Source organism: Desmodus rotundus, chromosome 10 (genome assembly GCF_022682495.2).
Source record: "Desmodus rotundus isolate HL8 chromosome 10, HLdesRot8A.1, whole genome shotgun sequence".
Lineage (NCBI taxonomy): Eukaryota > Metazoa > Chordata > Mammalia > Chiroptera > Phyllostomidae > Desmodus > Desmodus rotundus.
The window spans coordinates 44,271,810-44,289,231 of NC_071396.1; the positions used below are offsets into that span (position 1 = coordinate 44,271,810).

The 17,422-nt window shown below is 36.7% G+C and overlaps 1 protein-coding gene across 2 annotated transcripts in view; it reads right to left on the bottom strand.

Moving 5' to 3' along the window:
- Nucleotides 1-5,098: 5,098 nt before the first annotated feature.
- The window catches only part of FNIP1 (folliculin interacting protein 1), a 124,068-nt gene continuing 111,744 nt past the window's right edge, over nucleotides 5,099-17,422 (bottom strand). For both annotated transcript variants that reach the window (XM_024557092.3, XM_053912201.1), the window contains 3 exons: nucleotides 14,620-14,817; nucleotides 10,586-10,701; nucleotides 5,099-7,803 (listed from right to left, as the gene is read on the bottom strand). In XM_024557092.3, the coding sequence (XP_024412860.2) occupies nucleotides 7,725-7,803; nucleotides 10,586-10,701; nucleotides 14,620-14,817 (393 nt within the window). In that variant the 3' untranslated portion in view covers nucleotides 5,099-7,724. The remainder of the gene's footprint in view (nucleotides 7,804-10,585; nucleotides 10,702-14,619; nucleotides 14,818-17,422) is intronic.

The following is a 17,422-nucleotide window of genomic DNA, read 5'->3' on the forward strand; positions in this document are numbered from 1 at the left end:
CATTCAATGGAATACCAGCTACTAGCACATGGATGATTCTCCACAACATAATGTTGAGAGGAAAAAAAAAAATATATGGAGTATAATTATGCATACAAAGTTCAAACACAAGCAACATTAAAATATATCACTTAGGGAACAAACACAGAGGTAAAACTATAAAGGGGAAGCAAGGAAATGATGTCCAAGAAAGCCAGGTTGGTAGTTACTAAAAATGAGACAGGGAGGATTTTGATCAGAATAGGACCCGTGAAAGAGGGAGTTTCTTGGTCACTAATTTACTCCTTGACATAAATGATGGTCACAATGTGTATTTGTTCACTTTTCTGTATATAACATTTCACAAGGAAAAATGAAGTATATAATTTTATTAGGCTTTGTCATAAGACAGCCAACAGTAGAAACTTAAATATCCATGGTAACTATACATATCTAAATTTATGCACACTTTCAAAATCTAAGTTGTCCTTTACCATCTTATGCTCTGTATTATGCTCTGATATGCTGAAAAAAGTGAAGGAGACAGTGAAGAGGAGACAGTGAAGGCTCGAATAGCTATTTCCAGGGAAAAGGCATCCTCCAAGATAGGATTCACCAGCATTAACTTGTATCTCAAAGGAAAAAATGATGTTTCTGATTGCAAGTAATTTATTAAATTCTGGTGAAATAAAAACATGGTTAAATATTTTTTTCAAAAGTGGCTTAAGTCCTTACCATACCTTATTTTTCTTCATTGTACTTGCCATATTTCTTGCCTACCTCCTCCACCAACAGGAAATACGTAAACTCCAGGATAACATAAAACAAAGTTTATGCCGTTTACTGGCATATCCCTGGCCCTCAGACCTGTGCCTAGCACGTAACAGGAGCTCAATCAGTATTTGCTGAATGAACAAATGGATCTGAGGACTCATTAAGAGGGATTTTGCTGTTAGAAAGATAGGCACTTGATTGCTCTTCAATGGCAAAGCAAGGTATCTGGGTACACAGCTACTGTATTATGCAAAACAATGCTCATTGAAAATACACAATCACATAGCCATCTTTCCAGAATAACAGCAAAGAAAAAAAAAACACCACCACAAACAAACAAAACACAGGTTTAAAAGGCATTGGATTTAACAGCACATGGAATGAAGAAATCGAGATTTGGAGTATGGTGGGAGACTGAGTCACTACTAGTAGAAAAATAAGCATTTGCTGGTCTGAATCCGGATCAGTTTTTATCAGTGAATCAGAATCTCTGAGGGTGGGGTCTACGAATTGACATTTTCCAAAAGCTACCTCAGTGTTTCTGACAGTCAATCACATGTGAAAACTATGTAAACTCAGGTTCTGCACTAGTCTGACTCATCTTAATTCCAGCCCCTGTGACACAGTGAACGATACTGACTTGTGAGTGCTGGACCAAATGTGTGATACAAGTGGCTTCACAATTTCTTTTTAATTTTATTATTTTTATTGTATATTTTCCATGATCACTTATTCCCCTTACACCCTCTTCCACCTCTCCCCTCGCCCACAATCACCACACTGTTGTCCATATCCATGAGTCCTTTTTCTTTTTTGCTTCATACCTCACAAATTTCTTGAGGAAATAGAATCTTCCTTATATTTACACATTTCAACGAAGTTATTCCCCTTGAGACAATTTAGGTAACATTGCTTTTTTAAAAATCAGTAACCCTAATTTAAGCACCGAGGTAAATATAAAGACATGTTTGGGGCTGTCCTTGTTAAAATCAGTCACATGGAACGGAAGGAAGCTCAAGCCTTTTCAACTTAACACTCTCCTAAGAGTAAATATAGGTTTATAGGTGGTCTAATCAGTGTTAACCCAGACAAGCTGCCTGCAATCTGATGAAGACTAAAAGCCTCACCAAAGTTCTCACATATTCTTTAAAAATCTCTTTTAGACTGCTTATGTTTTTTTTAGGGAAGTCTCAAGTCTTAAATCTAAAGCAAACATGGCCAAATCCAGTCTGCACTACAAAGCACTACACTCTCCATCCTCTCCCTTTCTATCTGCCTAAGTCCTCCCCACTCAGTTACAATCCCTCAGCCCCCACTGCTCAGGTTTGGTCCCTCTCGCCACTGCACCCCTACCCTCCATACTGGCAAAGACACGCGAAGACATTCCAGATATTTTTACATTCATCAGCACAGTCTAGTTAGAAACCATTCTGGTCTGAGAGATAAAACGGACCCAAATAGGAAAGATGATTACCGCAGATAAATTTTCTGTATCTCAGTTTCTCATCAGCAAAAATCATTCCTCTATGCTCCTCAGAAATGTTACAAGATTTCTCAAATTTATGAGGAAACAGCACAAATAAACACAGGTACCAATTATAAATCTCTGAAATATCTAATGGATGCCTCCCAAATATGTGACACTCCCTAAACACTTTAAAGCAATGCATTTACTCTCTTTGGTCAAATACAAAAGTCATGCATGTAAAATGACATGGAGAGAGGCACTACGGAAAGCCCCTGGTCTAAACCTGCCTGCTGGCATCTCTGGCCCCATCAGCCTAGCCTGACTAAGGCAGGTCGTCAACAGCCCCTCGGGGCTGAATAACTGCTATAAAGCAGGCACTAAGGACTGATGGAAGAGCTGACTTCCCTACAATGTAGATGAAGAGCACAGACTTGCTCAGAGTCGTGTGCAAACCAGTGAACAAACCAGGATTAAAACCCAAATCAACTGGCCAATTTTTGTTTACTTGTAAGGTCAATATCAATTTGTACTGGATACAATGTTCGTAACATGTTTATATGGTTTTCTCTAGGTTTTAAAAGATTGATTTTTAGTTTGTTTTTATAAAAGCACTTACAAAATTTTTCAATTTGTTATTGTAAGAATTAGGTCAAATGTAAGAATATACCAGTATTTTTATATTACACTTTTTATTCATAAGAATGTATGCTAAATTCTCCCAACAACAGTTGGGAGCCATAAAGAGGAGGCTGGACAAAATTACCCAGTAATAGGGGAGGAGAACCAAGATGGCGGCGTAGGTAGACACACTGCGCCTCCTCGCACAACCAGAACTGACAGAGAATCGAACAGCAAGGGGGACCAACACCAAGAAAATAGAAAATAACCATTCATCCAGACTGGTAGGAGGGGCGGAGACGGGCACCGGGGTGGAGAGGACTCGCGTGGCTGTGGCGGGACTGAGACTGGCGGAGTGTGGGACAAATGGCGCAGGCAGTCCGAGCACTAGCAGACCCTGCGGCCCCACATCTGCACAGATAAACCGAGAGGGCCGGACTCAGAGTGGCGGAGAGTGGGGCAGGCAGAGCAGCGGGTAGCACCCCGCGGCACCAAATTCGCCCACAGATAAACCTGACGAACGGCGGGCAACGAAACCGTGCAACCCAGGGCTCCAGCTCCGGGAAATAAAGCCTCAAACCTCTGATTGAAAGCGCCCCGGGGGGTTGGGGCAGCAGCAGGAGAGACTCCCAGCCTCACAGGAGAGGTCGTTGGAGAGACCCACAGGGGCCTGGAGTGTGCACAGGCCCACCCACTCGGGAACCAGCACCAGAGGGGCCCAGTTTGATTGTGGATAGCTGAGTGAAGGATTGAAATCCGGAGGAGAGTGAGGCAGGCGCCATTGCTCCCACTCGGCCCCTCCCCCTCGTACAGCGTCACAGCTCAGCGACCAGCGTTACCCCGCCCTGGTGAACACCTAAGGCTCCGCCCCTTAAAGTAACAGAAGCGCCAAGACAAAAAAAAAAAAAAAAAAAAAATGGCCCAAATGACAGAACACTTCAAAGCTCCAGAAAAAATACAACTAAGCGACGAACAGATAGCCAACCTATCGGATGCACAGTTCAAAGCACTGGTTATCAATATGCTCACAGACTTGGTTGAATCTATTCGAAAAACAGATGAAAAAATGAAGCCTATGCTAAGAGAAACAAAGGAAAATGTACAGGGAACCAATAGTGATGAGAAGGAAACTGGGACTCAAATCAATGGTGTGGACCAGAAGGAAGAAACAAACATCCAAACAGAAAAGAATGAAGAAACAAGAACTCGGAAAAATGAGGAGAGGCTTAGGAACCTCCCGGACGCCTTGAAACGTTCCCACATCCGAATTATAGGGGTGCCAGAAGGAGAAGAGGAAGAACAAAAAATTGAAAACTTATTTGAACAAATAATGAAGGAGAACTTCCCTAATCTGGCAAAGGAAATAGACTTCCGGGAAGTCCAGGAAGCTCAGAGAGTCCCAAAGAAGCTGGACCCAAGGAGGAACACGCCAAGGCACATCATAATTACATTACCCAAGATTAAACGCAAGGACCTACATCCAAGATTACTGTATCCAGCAAAGCTATCACTTAGAATGGAAGGGAAGATCAAGTGCTTCTCAGATAAGGTCAAGTTAAAGAAGCTCATCATCACCAAGCCCTTATTATATGAAATGTTAAAGGGAGTTACCTAAGAAAAAGAAGATCAAAAATTGGAACAGTAAAAATGACAGCAAACTCACAGTTATTAACAGCCACACATAAAACAAAAACGAGAGCAAACTAGGCAAACAACTAGAACATGAGGGTTGTCATTAAGGGAGTGGGAGGGGGAGAGAGGGGGAAAGGTACAGAGAATAAGTAGCATAGATGATAGGTGGAAAATAGACAGGGGGAGGGTAAAAATAGTGTAGGAAATGTAGAAGCCAAAGAACTTATAAGTATGACCTATGGACATGAACTATAGGGGGGGAATGTGGGAGGGAGGGGGGTGGGCAGGATGGAGTGGAGTGGGGGGGGAAATGGGACAACTGTAATAGCATAATCAATAAATATATTAAAAAAAAAAAAATTACCCAGTAATAGTAGCAGCCAAAAATTATTAAGCACTTGGGGTATGCCATGCATTAATTCTTGACATTTATTATTTCACTTGATTCTCACAACAGCCTGATAAAGTAGATTCTACCAAATTACCAAAACAGAAATTTAGGATTAGAAAAAGGCATTAAAAACAAGATAACGTTACTAGACGTGTCACATTTGGAAAAAGAATCCAGAATCAGAGCCCATGTTACTGTTTCTTATTAACCCATGAAAGAAAGACCAATATCACCCATCAAACTGACATGTGTATTTATTGCACAAATTTCCCCTAGAATTGGGAGGTTATTATAATACAGGTGTACATTTGAGAAATGTATACAGACCAAGAAACAGTATGTACATTTATCTCACCATCTAAATAACTTAGAGAAAGCAGAACAATCTCATGAGACATCTACCAGAAACAGGCATTGCGTGACATCTTTTTGTTTTTTAAGTGATCATCCCCAGTGTATGCCAATTAGAACGAAATTATATCTGTGCTGGTAAGTTTATTGCACTTAACGGTTTCAAACTCAAAATTAAGACATATTAATAAAAGCCAAGAATATTTAAAATCAAACCAATTAGTTTATATACAAGGAAAATTAGTTTTAAATCTATAATGTAAAAGATCCCTTTTTTATATCCTATTGCAACCAATGGTTTTTAAAAATATGTAACACATAGCTGTGTGTACCATAAGAAGTTGAAAAAACTTATTTTGAACAGGCCAAACGCTTTTCACATTCATCATAATGACCCCCCTTTAGAAGCAGCAGCAGCTTACTCCATGGGCTTTCTGTATGCAAAAAATGATTATGATGAAGGTAGTAGAAATTACAGAAGTGCTGGGAATTGTGAAATTCAGGAATCCTATAAGGATTAATGAATCTATAAGAAACTATAGGCCCCTTCCCTCCGAGCAAAGCTTAGTTTTAAGAATAATGGTAGCATGAACCATCCATTTACTGAATACTAGATTTTCTAAACGCTAATTTCTTAGAGATTTTAAATAGATAGGACTGTGAATAGTTTGATGATTAATTAAAAAAGAAAACATGCAAAACAGACTTTATCTACCTGCTACATATCATTCTGAACTATAATAAAAAATGTACGATGCACATATGAACTTTTCTATATTCTGAATTCTGCCAAAGAGATTGATTCATAGAATTCCAAACAATAGTGAAGAATTTCATTGATGAATAGAACAAGAATATTAAGCCAAAGAAAATATATCCATAAACACTCTTTGGCAGCAAGTCATCCATGGGAGACTCTGGTGCTAGCTGGGACCAGCAGACAGGACACAGAGGCCAAACTGATTGCGGGCACACCAATTTCAGGTTACATTCCATTACAATCACCGTTTCTTCTTAGTCTAGGTTGGAGAGTGCTTGAATACAGAGAACAAGGCAAAATGTGACCCAATGCTATCAATTGAAGGTCAAAGAGTTAAACCACAGAAATCTTTAATTACTGAAAACTGAAACAGCAAAAATGAATATATTATACAGGAAATATATATAGTAACAGAATAAGCAAGTGGTACTTTTTTTTTAACTAATCAAATAATTATGATAAAAATAGTCCATGAAAGCAGAAACCAACTTTACCTCTAGAATTAAAGTATCTTAGACCAGATAAGTAAAGAATAAACTATTATGTAGTATTCAAGTAAACTGAGGTAGTAGAGCATATTGAAAACTTTACCTACCCATCTCTCTATTTACATTACTTACAAAGGTTTGGTTCCATAGTAGCTTTTCTCACAAGCAACATTCTACAATATATACAAAACAACAACTGAAAAGTGGAAACCTTTAAAAGAAAATTAGCTTTTGGAAGATGGGAATTTCAAGAGAATGATTTTAAGAGTTAATGAGTTCTATTAGTGTAAATTGAATATTATTAAGCAGTGAAACAAATATTTATTTTCTGTGGGTTCAAGGATGGCTGATACCAAAAGCAAGGGCCTCAGCTACCTGAGCACTATTGAAGAAATATTATTTTTGCCAATGCTTTGGTGCAAGTTTTAATCCTAATTTTAATTTATTAAATTAGGTGCAAATAGGTAAATATTAACATTTATAAGAATCAGTTTATACTTATAAACAAAACAAAGAGTATAAAGTAGTATTCTTATTTGGGGAGCTACATTACTCACCCTTTAAAAAACAATTGGCTTTACTAATATTTAAGGGTGTGTGAAACAAAAAAATCATCAGAAAGTAACATTACAACATTATGTACAATTAATACTAGTTGAAAATATATATATATATTTAAAAAGGCATGTTTACCAATCTTGTATTTTGACCTCTTATTTTTAAAAAACTAGATACCTATGTACACTTGGGTGGATAACAACACAGATTTACACTCATTCTTCTAATTAACAGGCTATTTAAAATATCAAGAAATATCTAGAAATTAGCTATTTTAATTGACAAAACAAAAAATAATAAAGGTTTGTAAACCTACGTACCTTAGAAATAAAGAATTAAAACAAATGAAATGACTATTTCTGAGCCATTTAATCATGAGATATCTGTTGTTATTTAGAGTTGTGGCAACACTGTAGTGATCATATAAAATTCCTCAATGTTACTCATTTTATAGAAATTTCTAAGTTACACTTTGGCTTTTTCAAATGCTTTCCCCCAAAATTACTTATGATGTTTTAGTTTCACTTGGTTAAAAATCTACTACCACCCAAAAAGTCCAGTCAAAAAGAAAAAGCCAAATGATCACACAAAATGTACTGCAATGCAAGATACCCATGTGACTGACTCATTCAGATGGGAATCTAATGAGAAAAAAATGCCATAAATGTGTGTCATGTCTGCTTCCTTGGTTTCTACTTCACATTCCTAAAGGAGTATCTGTGCAACATACGGAGAGTGAGTGCTTGCTACAGCAGCCAGGAGAGGAAGATCACTGGATTCAATCCTGAAATTAAGAAAACAAAATCCGTCAGGCTTTCTGTACCCCCAAGATATGAGTCCTACAGGCAATGACTGCTACCTGTGAAGTTACTATCCCTCATCAGTCAAGGACCTAGGTCACCCTGGTCAAAAGAAAAAGGTAAGAGAGCTGAAGATAATGACAGCTAGAAATATTTCAGTAAGTAAAAACCAAAACCAAACTTCTTTTTTAAAAGAAAGCACCTGAAACCCAATGGTAAAGTCATGGATGAAGGAAAGTATCTCGCTGACTTGCTGATGGACCATGCAAGGGACACTGTCTAGAAAATACAATATAATAAAATAATAGGATAATAGTGTATACTCATGTGGTTTTGAATACAAATGTTTCCATAAGAAGATATACTGGGAAGAAATAATGGAAGCATCTTAAAAACATATCCTATCACAAATAATTTACAGGAAAAGAAAAATGGCCAATAAATATAGAAACACTCTTGCAGACTCATTGATGGTTAGAGAATAAATAAATCTACATAAGTAAAATCAGATTTCATTTTTCAGATAGTAGCCTGTAAAAGACTAAAAGTTGGTAAAAGCCAGTAGTAGGTAACAGTGTGCTTCCCACCATTTGTGAGAATTTATCCAAGTTCTTACCTGGGTAGCATTTACTATTACATGTCAAAATAACTATCACTATCTATCAAAAAGTTAATACACATGCCTTTTAACCAAAAATTCTACGTCAAGTAATTTATCCTACTAACTTCAAAGATTTATATTCATTCTAGCATTGGTTTGTAATAGCAAAACCAGAAAATACAGTGGGTGCTCAAATAATGTCCTTTTGTTCAATATCGTTTCATTGTAACATCAATGAGATGCCAAAGGAACTTAATTCTTGTTTATATCAATTAGCACATGGTAAACTTGGTTTAATTATATGTTGTTTCACTTAAATTTGTAGACCCTATTAAAGATGTTAAATGAGAACTCATTATTATATAAATCTCTCCATACAATGGGATGCTATATAGCTATTTAATAAAATAAAATAAAATAAAATAAAATAAAATGAGATAGGTCAGTATGTGCTCATATGAACATTCAAGAAATATCAAAAGGCAAGCTGCCCAATAATATATAGAGTATAAATCAATTTCTATTTTTTTTATTGATTGATTTTAGAGAGAGGGAGGGAGGAAGGGGGTAAAGAGATGGAGGGAGAGAGACATCAATTTGTCATTCCATTTATTTATACATTCACTGGTCGATTTTCATATGTGCCTGCACCAGGGACTGAACTCACAATCTTGGCATATTGGGATGATGCTCTAACCAACTGAGCTACCTGACCAGGGCCTCAATTTCTATTTTTTTACCGTATACATTAACAAATTCTGTCAGAAGAAACAATCCTTTAATGGTGTTTGGATGAAGGTGGCAAGTTGGGGAAAACCTTTCATTTTATGCCACAATGCACTATAAACCAGTTAAATTCACACTACTTTAAAACTAGTTTAAATTTAAAAAAATAATAATGGCATCATGCACCGGGAATCATCTATTTCCAATCTGGATGGTAAGGAATAACATTAATGAAAGAATTTAATTTGGTATCTGACATACACTCGCTATTTGCTGATGCTGGCTCTTTCTCCCTTCATAAAAACTGAATTATACAAAAGTTCTAGCTTGTTCAATTTGTTCAACTAGAATTTCAGGAAATAATTTACATACACACCACATACAAACACAATGGCCATGGAATATAAGGAAAGCACTCATAGAACATATAAAAAAAGGGCTATACCACGCCTCCCATCAATTTATTTGTTCCTCCTTCAATTAGCATTTTAGAGAATTGTCTTTTTCCTAAGAATAACTGCAGAGTAGACAAACATACAGATAATGCAGAAGGAGAAATAATATGTAGATAATGTACTACCATCCAGTGTTTTTAATCAGCTCATATGGGTGGCAGGGAGGAAGTTGGGAATGAGCTTTCAACATATTTATAAGTAAAAATGAACAGTGCTTATTTTTCTAAGGCAGAAATTTAAGTTCACCCTGGTTGGTGTGGCTCAATGCATTTAGCACTAGCATGTGAACCAAAGGGTCACTGGTTCAATTCCCATTCAGGGCACGTGCCTGGGTTGCAGGCCAGGACCCCAGTAGGAGGTGTGAGAGAGACAACCACACACTGATGTTTCTCTCCCTCTCTTTCTCCCTCCCTTCCACCCTCTCAATAAATAAACAAATAGATAAATAAATGATCGATCTTTAAAAAAAATTATAGAAAATTCATTAAAAAAAGTTAAATTCATTTTTTTAATCCTTACCCAAGGATGTATTTACTGATCTTAGAGAGAATAGGAAGGGGGGAGGGAAAGGGGGAGGAAGAGAGAGAGAGAAAGAGAGAGACAAAGACACATCAATCAGTAGCCTCCCATACACACCTCAACCAGGGATTCAACGTGCAACCTAGGTATGTGCCCTGGCTGGGGAATCAAACCCCCACCAACTTTTTGTTGTATGGGGCGATGCTCCAACCAGCTGAGCCACCCAGTCAGGGCTAGATTTAGTTCATTTTTATCTGACTATATTCTCAACTTACTGTAATGGCACAGGGGACAATGAGTTTCAGATAGTGTAAGACATGGATCTGCTCTTATGTGGTACAGAGCAACCCAAATGATAACAGTGTCTAGCTTCTAACAGGAAAAGGCACTTAAAAGAAGGCAATTCTGAGGAATAGAAGGCAGCACAATGTGAAAACAAAACCAGAAAAGAAACCATGAACATACCCTAGAACCACTCCCAGCTCCTTGACATGAACACGCATCTGCCCCCTCAGGTACTCAGACAGCATTTTGCTCTTAAAGTACAGCTCCTGTAATCGGTCCTCAAGATGCATTACACACTGCAGGTGGGGGAACCAAAAACCAGGTCAGAAAATGGTGTCCCATTCTAAGTGAGGGCAATTTCCATAGCATGTTTCTGACAAGTCTATTTAGTTATTCCAACATAAACTACAATTTTGAGCACATTTTTAAAGCAAGTAATTTAGCTAAATGAGCATAAACCTTTTTCTAGCTCATATCCAAGATTTAGAATTTACACTTTTATTTTTACATGGTAAATTACACACAATATAAAATTTACCATATTAATCATTTTTTAGTGCACAGTTGAGAGGTATCAAGCACATTGAAAATGTTGTGCAACTATCACCGTTATCCATTTCCAAAACTTCAAAAACATTTTTATTTCAAATTTGATAAATATAATATTTATAAATTAATATATTTCAAATGTATTTACATAGGATAGGCTGCATTCTCCTATAGAAAGTAAAAGAAAGAGAGTTTGCAATAGCTCACAGACAATGATCTGTAATCTTTACTAGAAGAGAGGTATTTCTAAGCTGGAATATTAAAACCTAAACCATTTATTGCCAATTAACTTGTTCAATTCACTAACACAGGTGATTTTTCACATAAACTAATGCTGTCAGGAGTGTCCAACCTGCAGCCTGTGGGCCACATGCAGCCCACGTTGGCTGTGACTGCGGCCCAACAAAAAATCATAAATTTACTTAAAACATTAGGAGATTTTTTTTGTGATTATGTCTCTCATATGTGAACGCGTGGCCCAAGACAATTCTTCTTCTTCCAGTGTGGCCCAGAGACGCCAAAGGGTTGGACACCCCTGAGCATGCCTGAGGAAAAACCATGAACGTGCAAGTGTTAAAATACTAACACCTTGCAGAGTGTTCCTTTCCAATGAAAATCAACTATTAAAACTCCTAACAAAAACTGATTTTCTTCTTAGAAAAACACAACTGAATGGATTTTTGGGTACACTTATTGTTTTATGGTGCATGTTATCCCCTAATGCTCACTTAGGCTGAAAATGCCTTAAGTGAAAAAACAAAATGTTTACAGAATATATATATATATTTAATAAAATTCATGTGTGTATGTTACATATATAATACAATTCACCATAGTACCTCTTTTTAAGTATGTAATTCAGTGACATTAAGTACATTTATAATGTTATGCTACCATCATCAACATCCATTTATAGAACTTTATTTCATTATCCCTAACAGAAACTTTGTACCCATTATACAGTAACTCCTCATTCCCTCCGTCCCCCCAGCCCCTGGTAACTTCTATCTGGTTTACGTCTCTATACACTGGCCTGTTCAAGATACCTCATATAAGTGGAATCATACAATATTTGTCCTTCTGTGTTTTGCTTACTTCACTTATCATAATATTTTCCAGAGTCATCCATGTTGAAGCATGTATTACATTTTCATTCCTTTTTGTGGCTGAATAATATTCCATTCTGTGTATTATACCACATCTTGCTTATCCATTCGTTTGTTGATGGACATGAGTTGTTTCCAACTTTTGGCTATTATACATAATTTTGCTATGAACATTATGGCACAACTGTTTGAGTCCCTGGTTTCAACTGTTTTGAGTATAAACCTGGAAGCAGAATTTCTGGATCACATGACAATACAACGTTAAACTTTTTGAGAAACTGCCAAACTCTTTTGCACAGCAGCTGTACCACTTCACATTCTACTGGCAATGTACAAGATCCAATTCCTCCCCATCCTGGTCAATACATGTTTTTAAATCACAGCCATCCTTATGGGTGTGAAGTGGTATCTCGTGGTTTTCATTTGCATTTTCCTAGTAACTAATAATGTTGAACATCTTTTCATGTGCCTATTGGCCATTTGTATATATTCTTCAGGGAAATGTCTATTCAGTTGTTCCTTTGTTACTGCTGAATTGTTGGAGTTCCCTATATGTTCTGGATACCAATCTCTTCTCAGTATATGATTTACAAATATTTTCTCTCATTCTGTGGGTTGTTTTTTTACTTTGTTGACTGTGAGTATCCTTTGATATAAAGAAGTTTTTAATTTAATGAAGTCCACTATATGTACTTTTTACTTTTGTTGCCTGTGTTTTTGGTGTCAAATCCCAGAAACCACTGCCAAATCTAGTGTCATGAAGATTATCCCCCATGTTTTTAGTTTTATACTTTTAGCACTTAAGTTTAGGTTCGTTCAAGTTTAGATTTAAGTTTGAGTTCATTTTTGTACATGGTATAAGGATTCGATTTCATTCTTTTGCATGTGGATATCCAGTTTTCTCCGTATGAGGTATTGAAAAGACTCCTTTGTCTTTGTGTTTTGAAAAGGATCCCTTCTCTCAAACCAGTTAACAATATATGTGAGGGTTTATTTGGGGCTATTATATTTTGTTGGTCTATATGTCTGTCCTTATGCCAGTTCCACACTGTTTTGATTTACTGTTACTTTGTAGTAGGTTTTGCAACCAGGAGGTATGTGTTTTCCTACTTTGTTCTTCTTTTTCAACATTGCTTTGTTTCTTCAGGGCCCCTTGAGATGCACACATTTATGATAGGTCCAGTTCTTTAACAAAAAAAGTCATTGGAATTTTTGACAGGGATTGTTTTGAAACATACATCATTTTGGGGAGTGCTGTCATCTTTGTAATACTAAGTCTTCCAATCCATGAACACGAGCTGTCTTTCCATTTATTTATGTCTTTAATTTCTTTCAGCGATGTTTTATAGTTTTCAGTGTACACGTCTCTGACCTCCTTAGCTAAACTTATATCTAAGTATTTTAGACTTTTGATGTGCTTTCTTCATTGCCTTTTCAGATTGTTCATTGCTATGAAGTACAACTATCTTTGCATGCTAATTTTCTACCTTGTGACTTTGCTGAACTCATTTATGAGGTCTATCAGTTTTTTTGTAGAATCTATGTTTTCCACATATAAGATCATGTGATCTGCAGACAGAGATAATTTTACTTCTTCCTCCCCAATTTTGATGCCTTTTTTTTCTTTTTCTTGCCTAACTGCTTAGGCAAGGACCTACAAATACTATGTTGAATAGAAGTGGTGAAGTGGGCATCCATATCTTGTCCCTCATTTTAGGGGTAAATCTTCAGTCTTTCACCATCTGAATATGATGTCGGTTGTGGGTTTGTCATATATGGCCTTTATCATGTTGATCTACAGAAGCTTTGCTTTTAATTCATCTATATTATAGTTCTCCTAAGTAGAAAAAGAACCTTGAAAATTCAAAATGGTGCCTTTGGTAAGAGGTTACCAGTATTATAAAAACAATCATCCAAAGTCCTGATGTGACAATTAGGGTCCAGAATGCACTGGCATTCTGCACAAAGCTTAGGGACATTGCACGTCCATCCCTTACATGATACTCATCAGGCAATGAATTCTGGCTGCTGAAATCATAGAATATACTATACATACATGTACACATCCCCTTCTTTCCTAGTCTGCTTGGACCACCATATCAAAATACCATAGAATTGGTGGCTTAAACAACAGAGAATTATTTTTGCACAGCTCTGGAGACTGGAAGTCTGAGATCAGGGTGCTAGTGTGGTCCAGAGTTCTAGTGAGAACTCTTTCCTGGCTGGCAGATAACTGCCTTCTCCCTATGTCCTCACATGGTGGAGAGAGTATAATTTTTGTCTCCTTCTTCTTATAAGGTCACTAATCCCATCACGAGGGCCCAATCCTCATGACCTAATTAACCCTAATTAGCTCCAATAGGCCCAATTCTAAATACCATCGCACTGGAGATTAGCAATCCTACATAGGGATTTTAGAGGAACACGAACATGCAATTGATAACACCTTCTTTCGGGAAAACAATGACAAAGCGAACAGCAGTGTTCATTGTAGGCACACTCAAAATAGAGTTTGGTTACCTATCAGAGTGCTCAAATTCAAACCTCACACATACTTACAAAATTTGGAGACAAGTTATGTTTATAAAGCTGAAGAGTGGAATGAAGCAGATTGGAAACAAGACTGGAAACCAATACTTCCTTTCCCAGTTTATTATCTGTCACTCGTCTCTGGCTACTGGCCACTTGCACAGTCCATTTATCCATATCTGCTATAATACAGACAGCTTCTGCTATTGGTTCATCCAACACTGGATGCTGGAAAGAAAAGAAGAATTCATCTTAAAATGAACAAATACAGTTTTCATAGATAATGCTAATGGAATAAGGCAGGGAAGAGATATAAAACACAAACAGAATAAAAGAATATTAAGGTCTGACAGCAACTGCCAATCTTCATAGGTAGAGATTCATTACCAAAACTTTGTATTGTTGAATCCAGAACTTAACTTTCATTGGCCTTTGGCTAAGTCATTCATTCAACAAATTTACTCAGTACCGACCATGCGCCAGGCAATTGGAAGAAAATGTTTTTTACCTTGAAAGACCTAAATATTTTTAAAATAGATAGAATAGGGATTCACATGAACAAGTCAGTGGTGAAGTTCTGTGCTAACTACCCCATCCTGTGTCAGGCATTAATTTGCTTGAGCACCTCAGAGGCTATTCCTTGATTACATGAAGTACCTTGCTGGCTATGTGTGCTAGGTTTTTCTGTTTTACCAAGATGTATATCCAGAGTTTAGCTACAGAAGTTAAAAGGAGACAAATCAACAGGTACTACTGTGGTTAAATGAAGAAAAGTCACTACACACACACACACACACATGCTATATCTCAATTACATTTTTAAAAAACTTCAGATCTATATCTAAATGAAAATTTATAGAAAAAAAGAGTGAAAGAAAAGAACACTCAAACTGAACTAAGAGTGCAAAGATGATTTCTTCTTTTTGCTTTGTTATATTTTTATATTGTTTGAATTTCTATCACAAGCATTTACCTAGGTGACGCTCTTACAGCAAGAAAATTTAATGCACAGTCAATAGCATTTCTAACACGTACGTACTGATAAAAGGACCACATGCACACGGGTGTGCTCTTGGCTGTCTATGGTTTACACATAAAGACGAAAAATGACAAAAGACCAAAGTGACAAGTACACAGCACCACTATCATTAAGAGATGATATCCCTACAATGCTCAATACTTCAACATTATTCTGCCTTTGGAAAGGTAAGGATTTCTTCAACACTGACCATACAGATTATCAGTGATAAGACTGAGATAAAAAAAACTATAATGTGAAATACTTGAAAACAATGGCCTTCTTCCTTTCAAGCTTTTACAATAGTACGATTCTATAACTATGAAAGTAAGTTTGCTCCTGGATAAACCCACATTGGGAATCTTCAAAGGATATATTTTTGTTCAGTTAATTAACAACCACTTTGAATAAAGCTGCTTCTTTGATGTGAAGGAAAATAAGACAATGGAGCTCACAGTCATGTGGGAAAGATGAAAATAAATACACCTGGCTATACAAAGACATGTACAACAGATGAACTAGGAACCAGCACTGGGGTAGCATAAGAGGGCAACGGTGGGTTCTGTGTGACTGGGAGTTTCACAGGGGAAGGGACATAGGGATATGACACTGAGGTATGGATAGGATTGCTACTGATAAGTGGGAGAGGAATCTAGATAATTCTGTAAGAGGAAATATCATGGGAAGACTCAAAGGCGGAATTAGATACATTAACCAAATTTGTGAAACATGATATTGAGAAATGGGAAGAAGAGAATGGCAAAGAAAACCCCTGGAAAGATAAACTGGGAACACCTTCCGTGGAACTGCACACTTTACATTTGTTTTTATAAAATGGTACTCAAATATTTCTTTTTTAACTCTTATGAAGGATATAACATTTTTCTATTCACCAACTTAATTGCTGAAATATAATTTTAAGAACACTATATAAATCTAAAGATGTATTTCTTACATTTTTAAAAAAGAAGAGAATAGTGAACATGTACTTTAATGCCAAGTATCTCTGTGGTTATAAAAGGAAAATAAGAAGAATGTAAAGTGGAATAACAAACTATTAAAGGTAAATACTACTTTCAAAAGCAGTGAGCCTCTATAGGAGATGATAATTATGAAGGGGGCCCATCTATTCATTATCCTCATACAAGGACACACCTAATCAATCAGATAATGGAGAAACTACTAAGAAATATACTTTGTTTTAAGTGCCATAAACCACTTTAGAAATGAACTTTATAGCTCCTTATAGCGCTATAACTTTATAGCACACTTAGCATGTGGCTAAGATTTAAAAGGTTTATCAATCCCAAATATTATAAAATACACCCCTCCCTTTTTTTTGGTAAGAAAAAGAAAATGGTCGCAGGTCAGCAGTACCCCTCCAAGAGAGAAAGGCCTAAATTCCAAGTTCAAGATCAGAAATAATTCAAATCAAACACACTTTAGGAGATGTTAGTAAATAATAACAATATGGTTATGGGGAAGCACAGTGCCAGTCATTCATTCTGAAATTGCTTGATTTTACTCAATGGATTGTCACATGCAATGTTGTAATCTGATAAAATTTCAACTTAACATCAGTCCTTATCCTCACCATCAACTTCTGGAAAAAACAGCCTACACCAATGGCAGCATATTCTTAAGTAAGACTTTGCAGTGGCCTCCTCCACAACCTCTAAAGCTTGTATTCAGCTTCAGATACTTCCAAGTCACAAAATGGAAAGTGTGTGTATGTGAGAGAGAAGCAGTGAATCGAAATCTTTTTTTCCTAAACCCTCCTCCTCTGAATTCCATGATTTCTGCAATACAAATTCA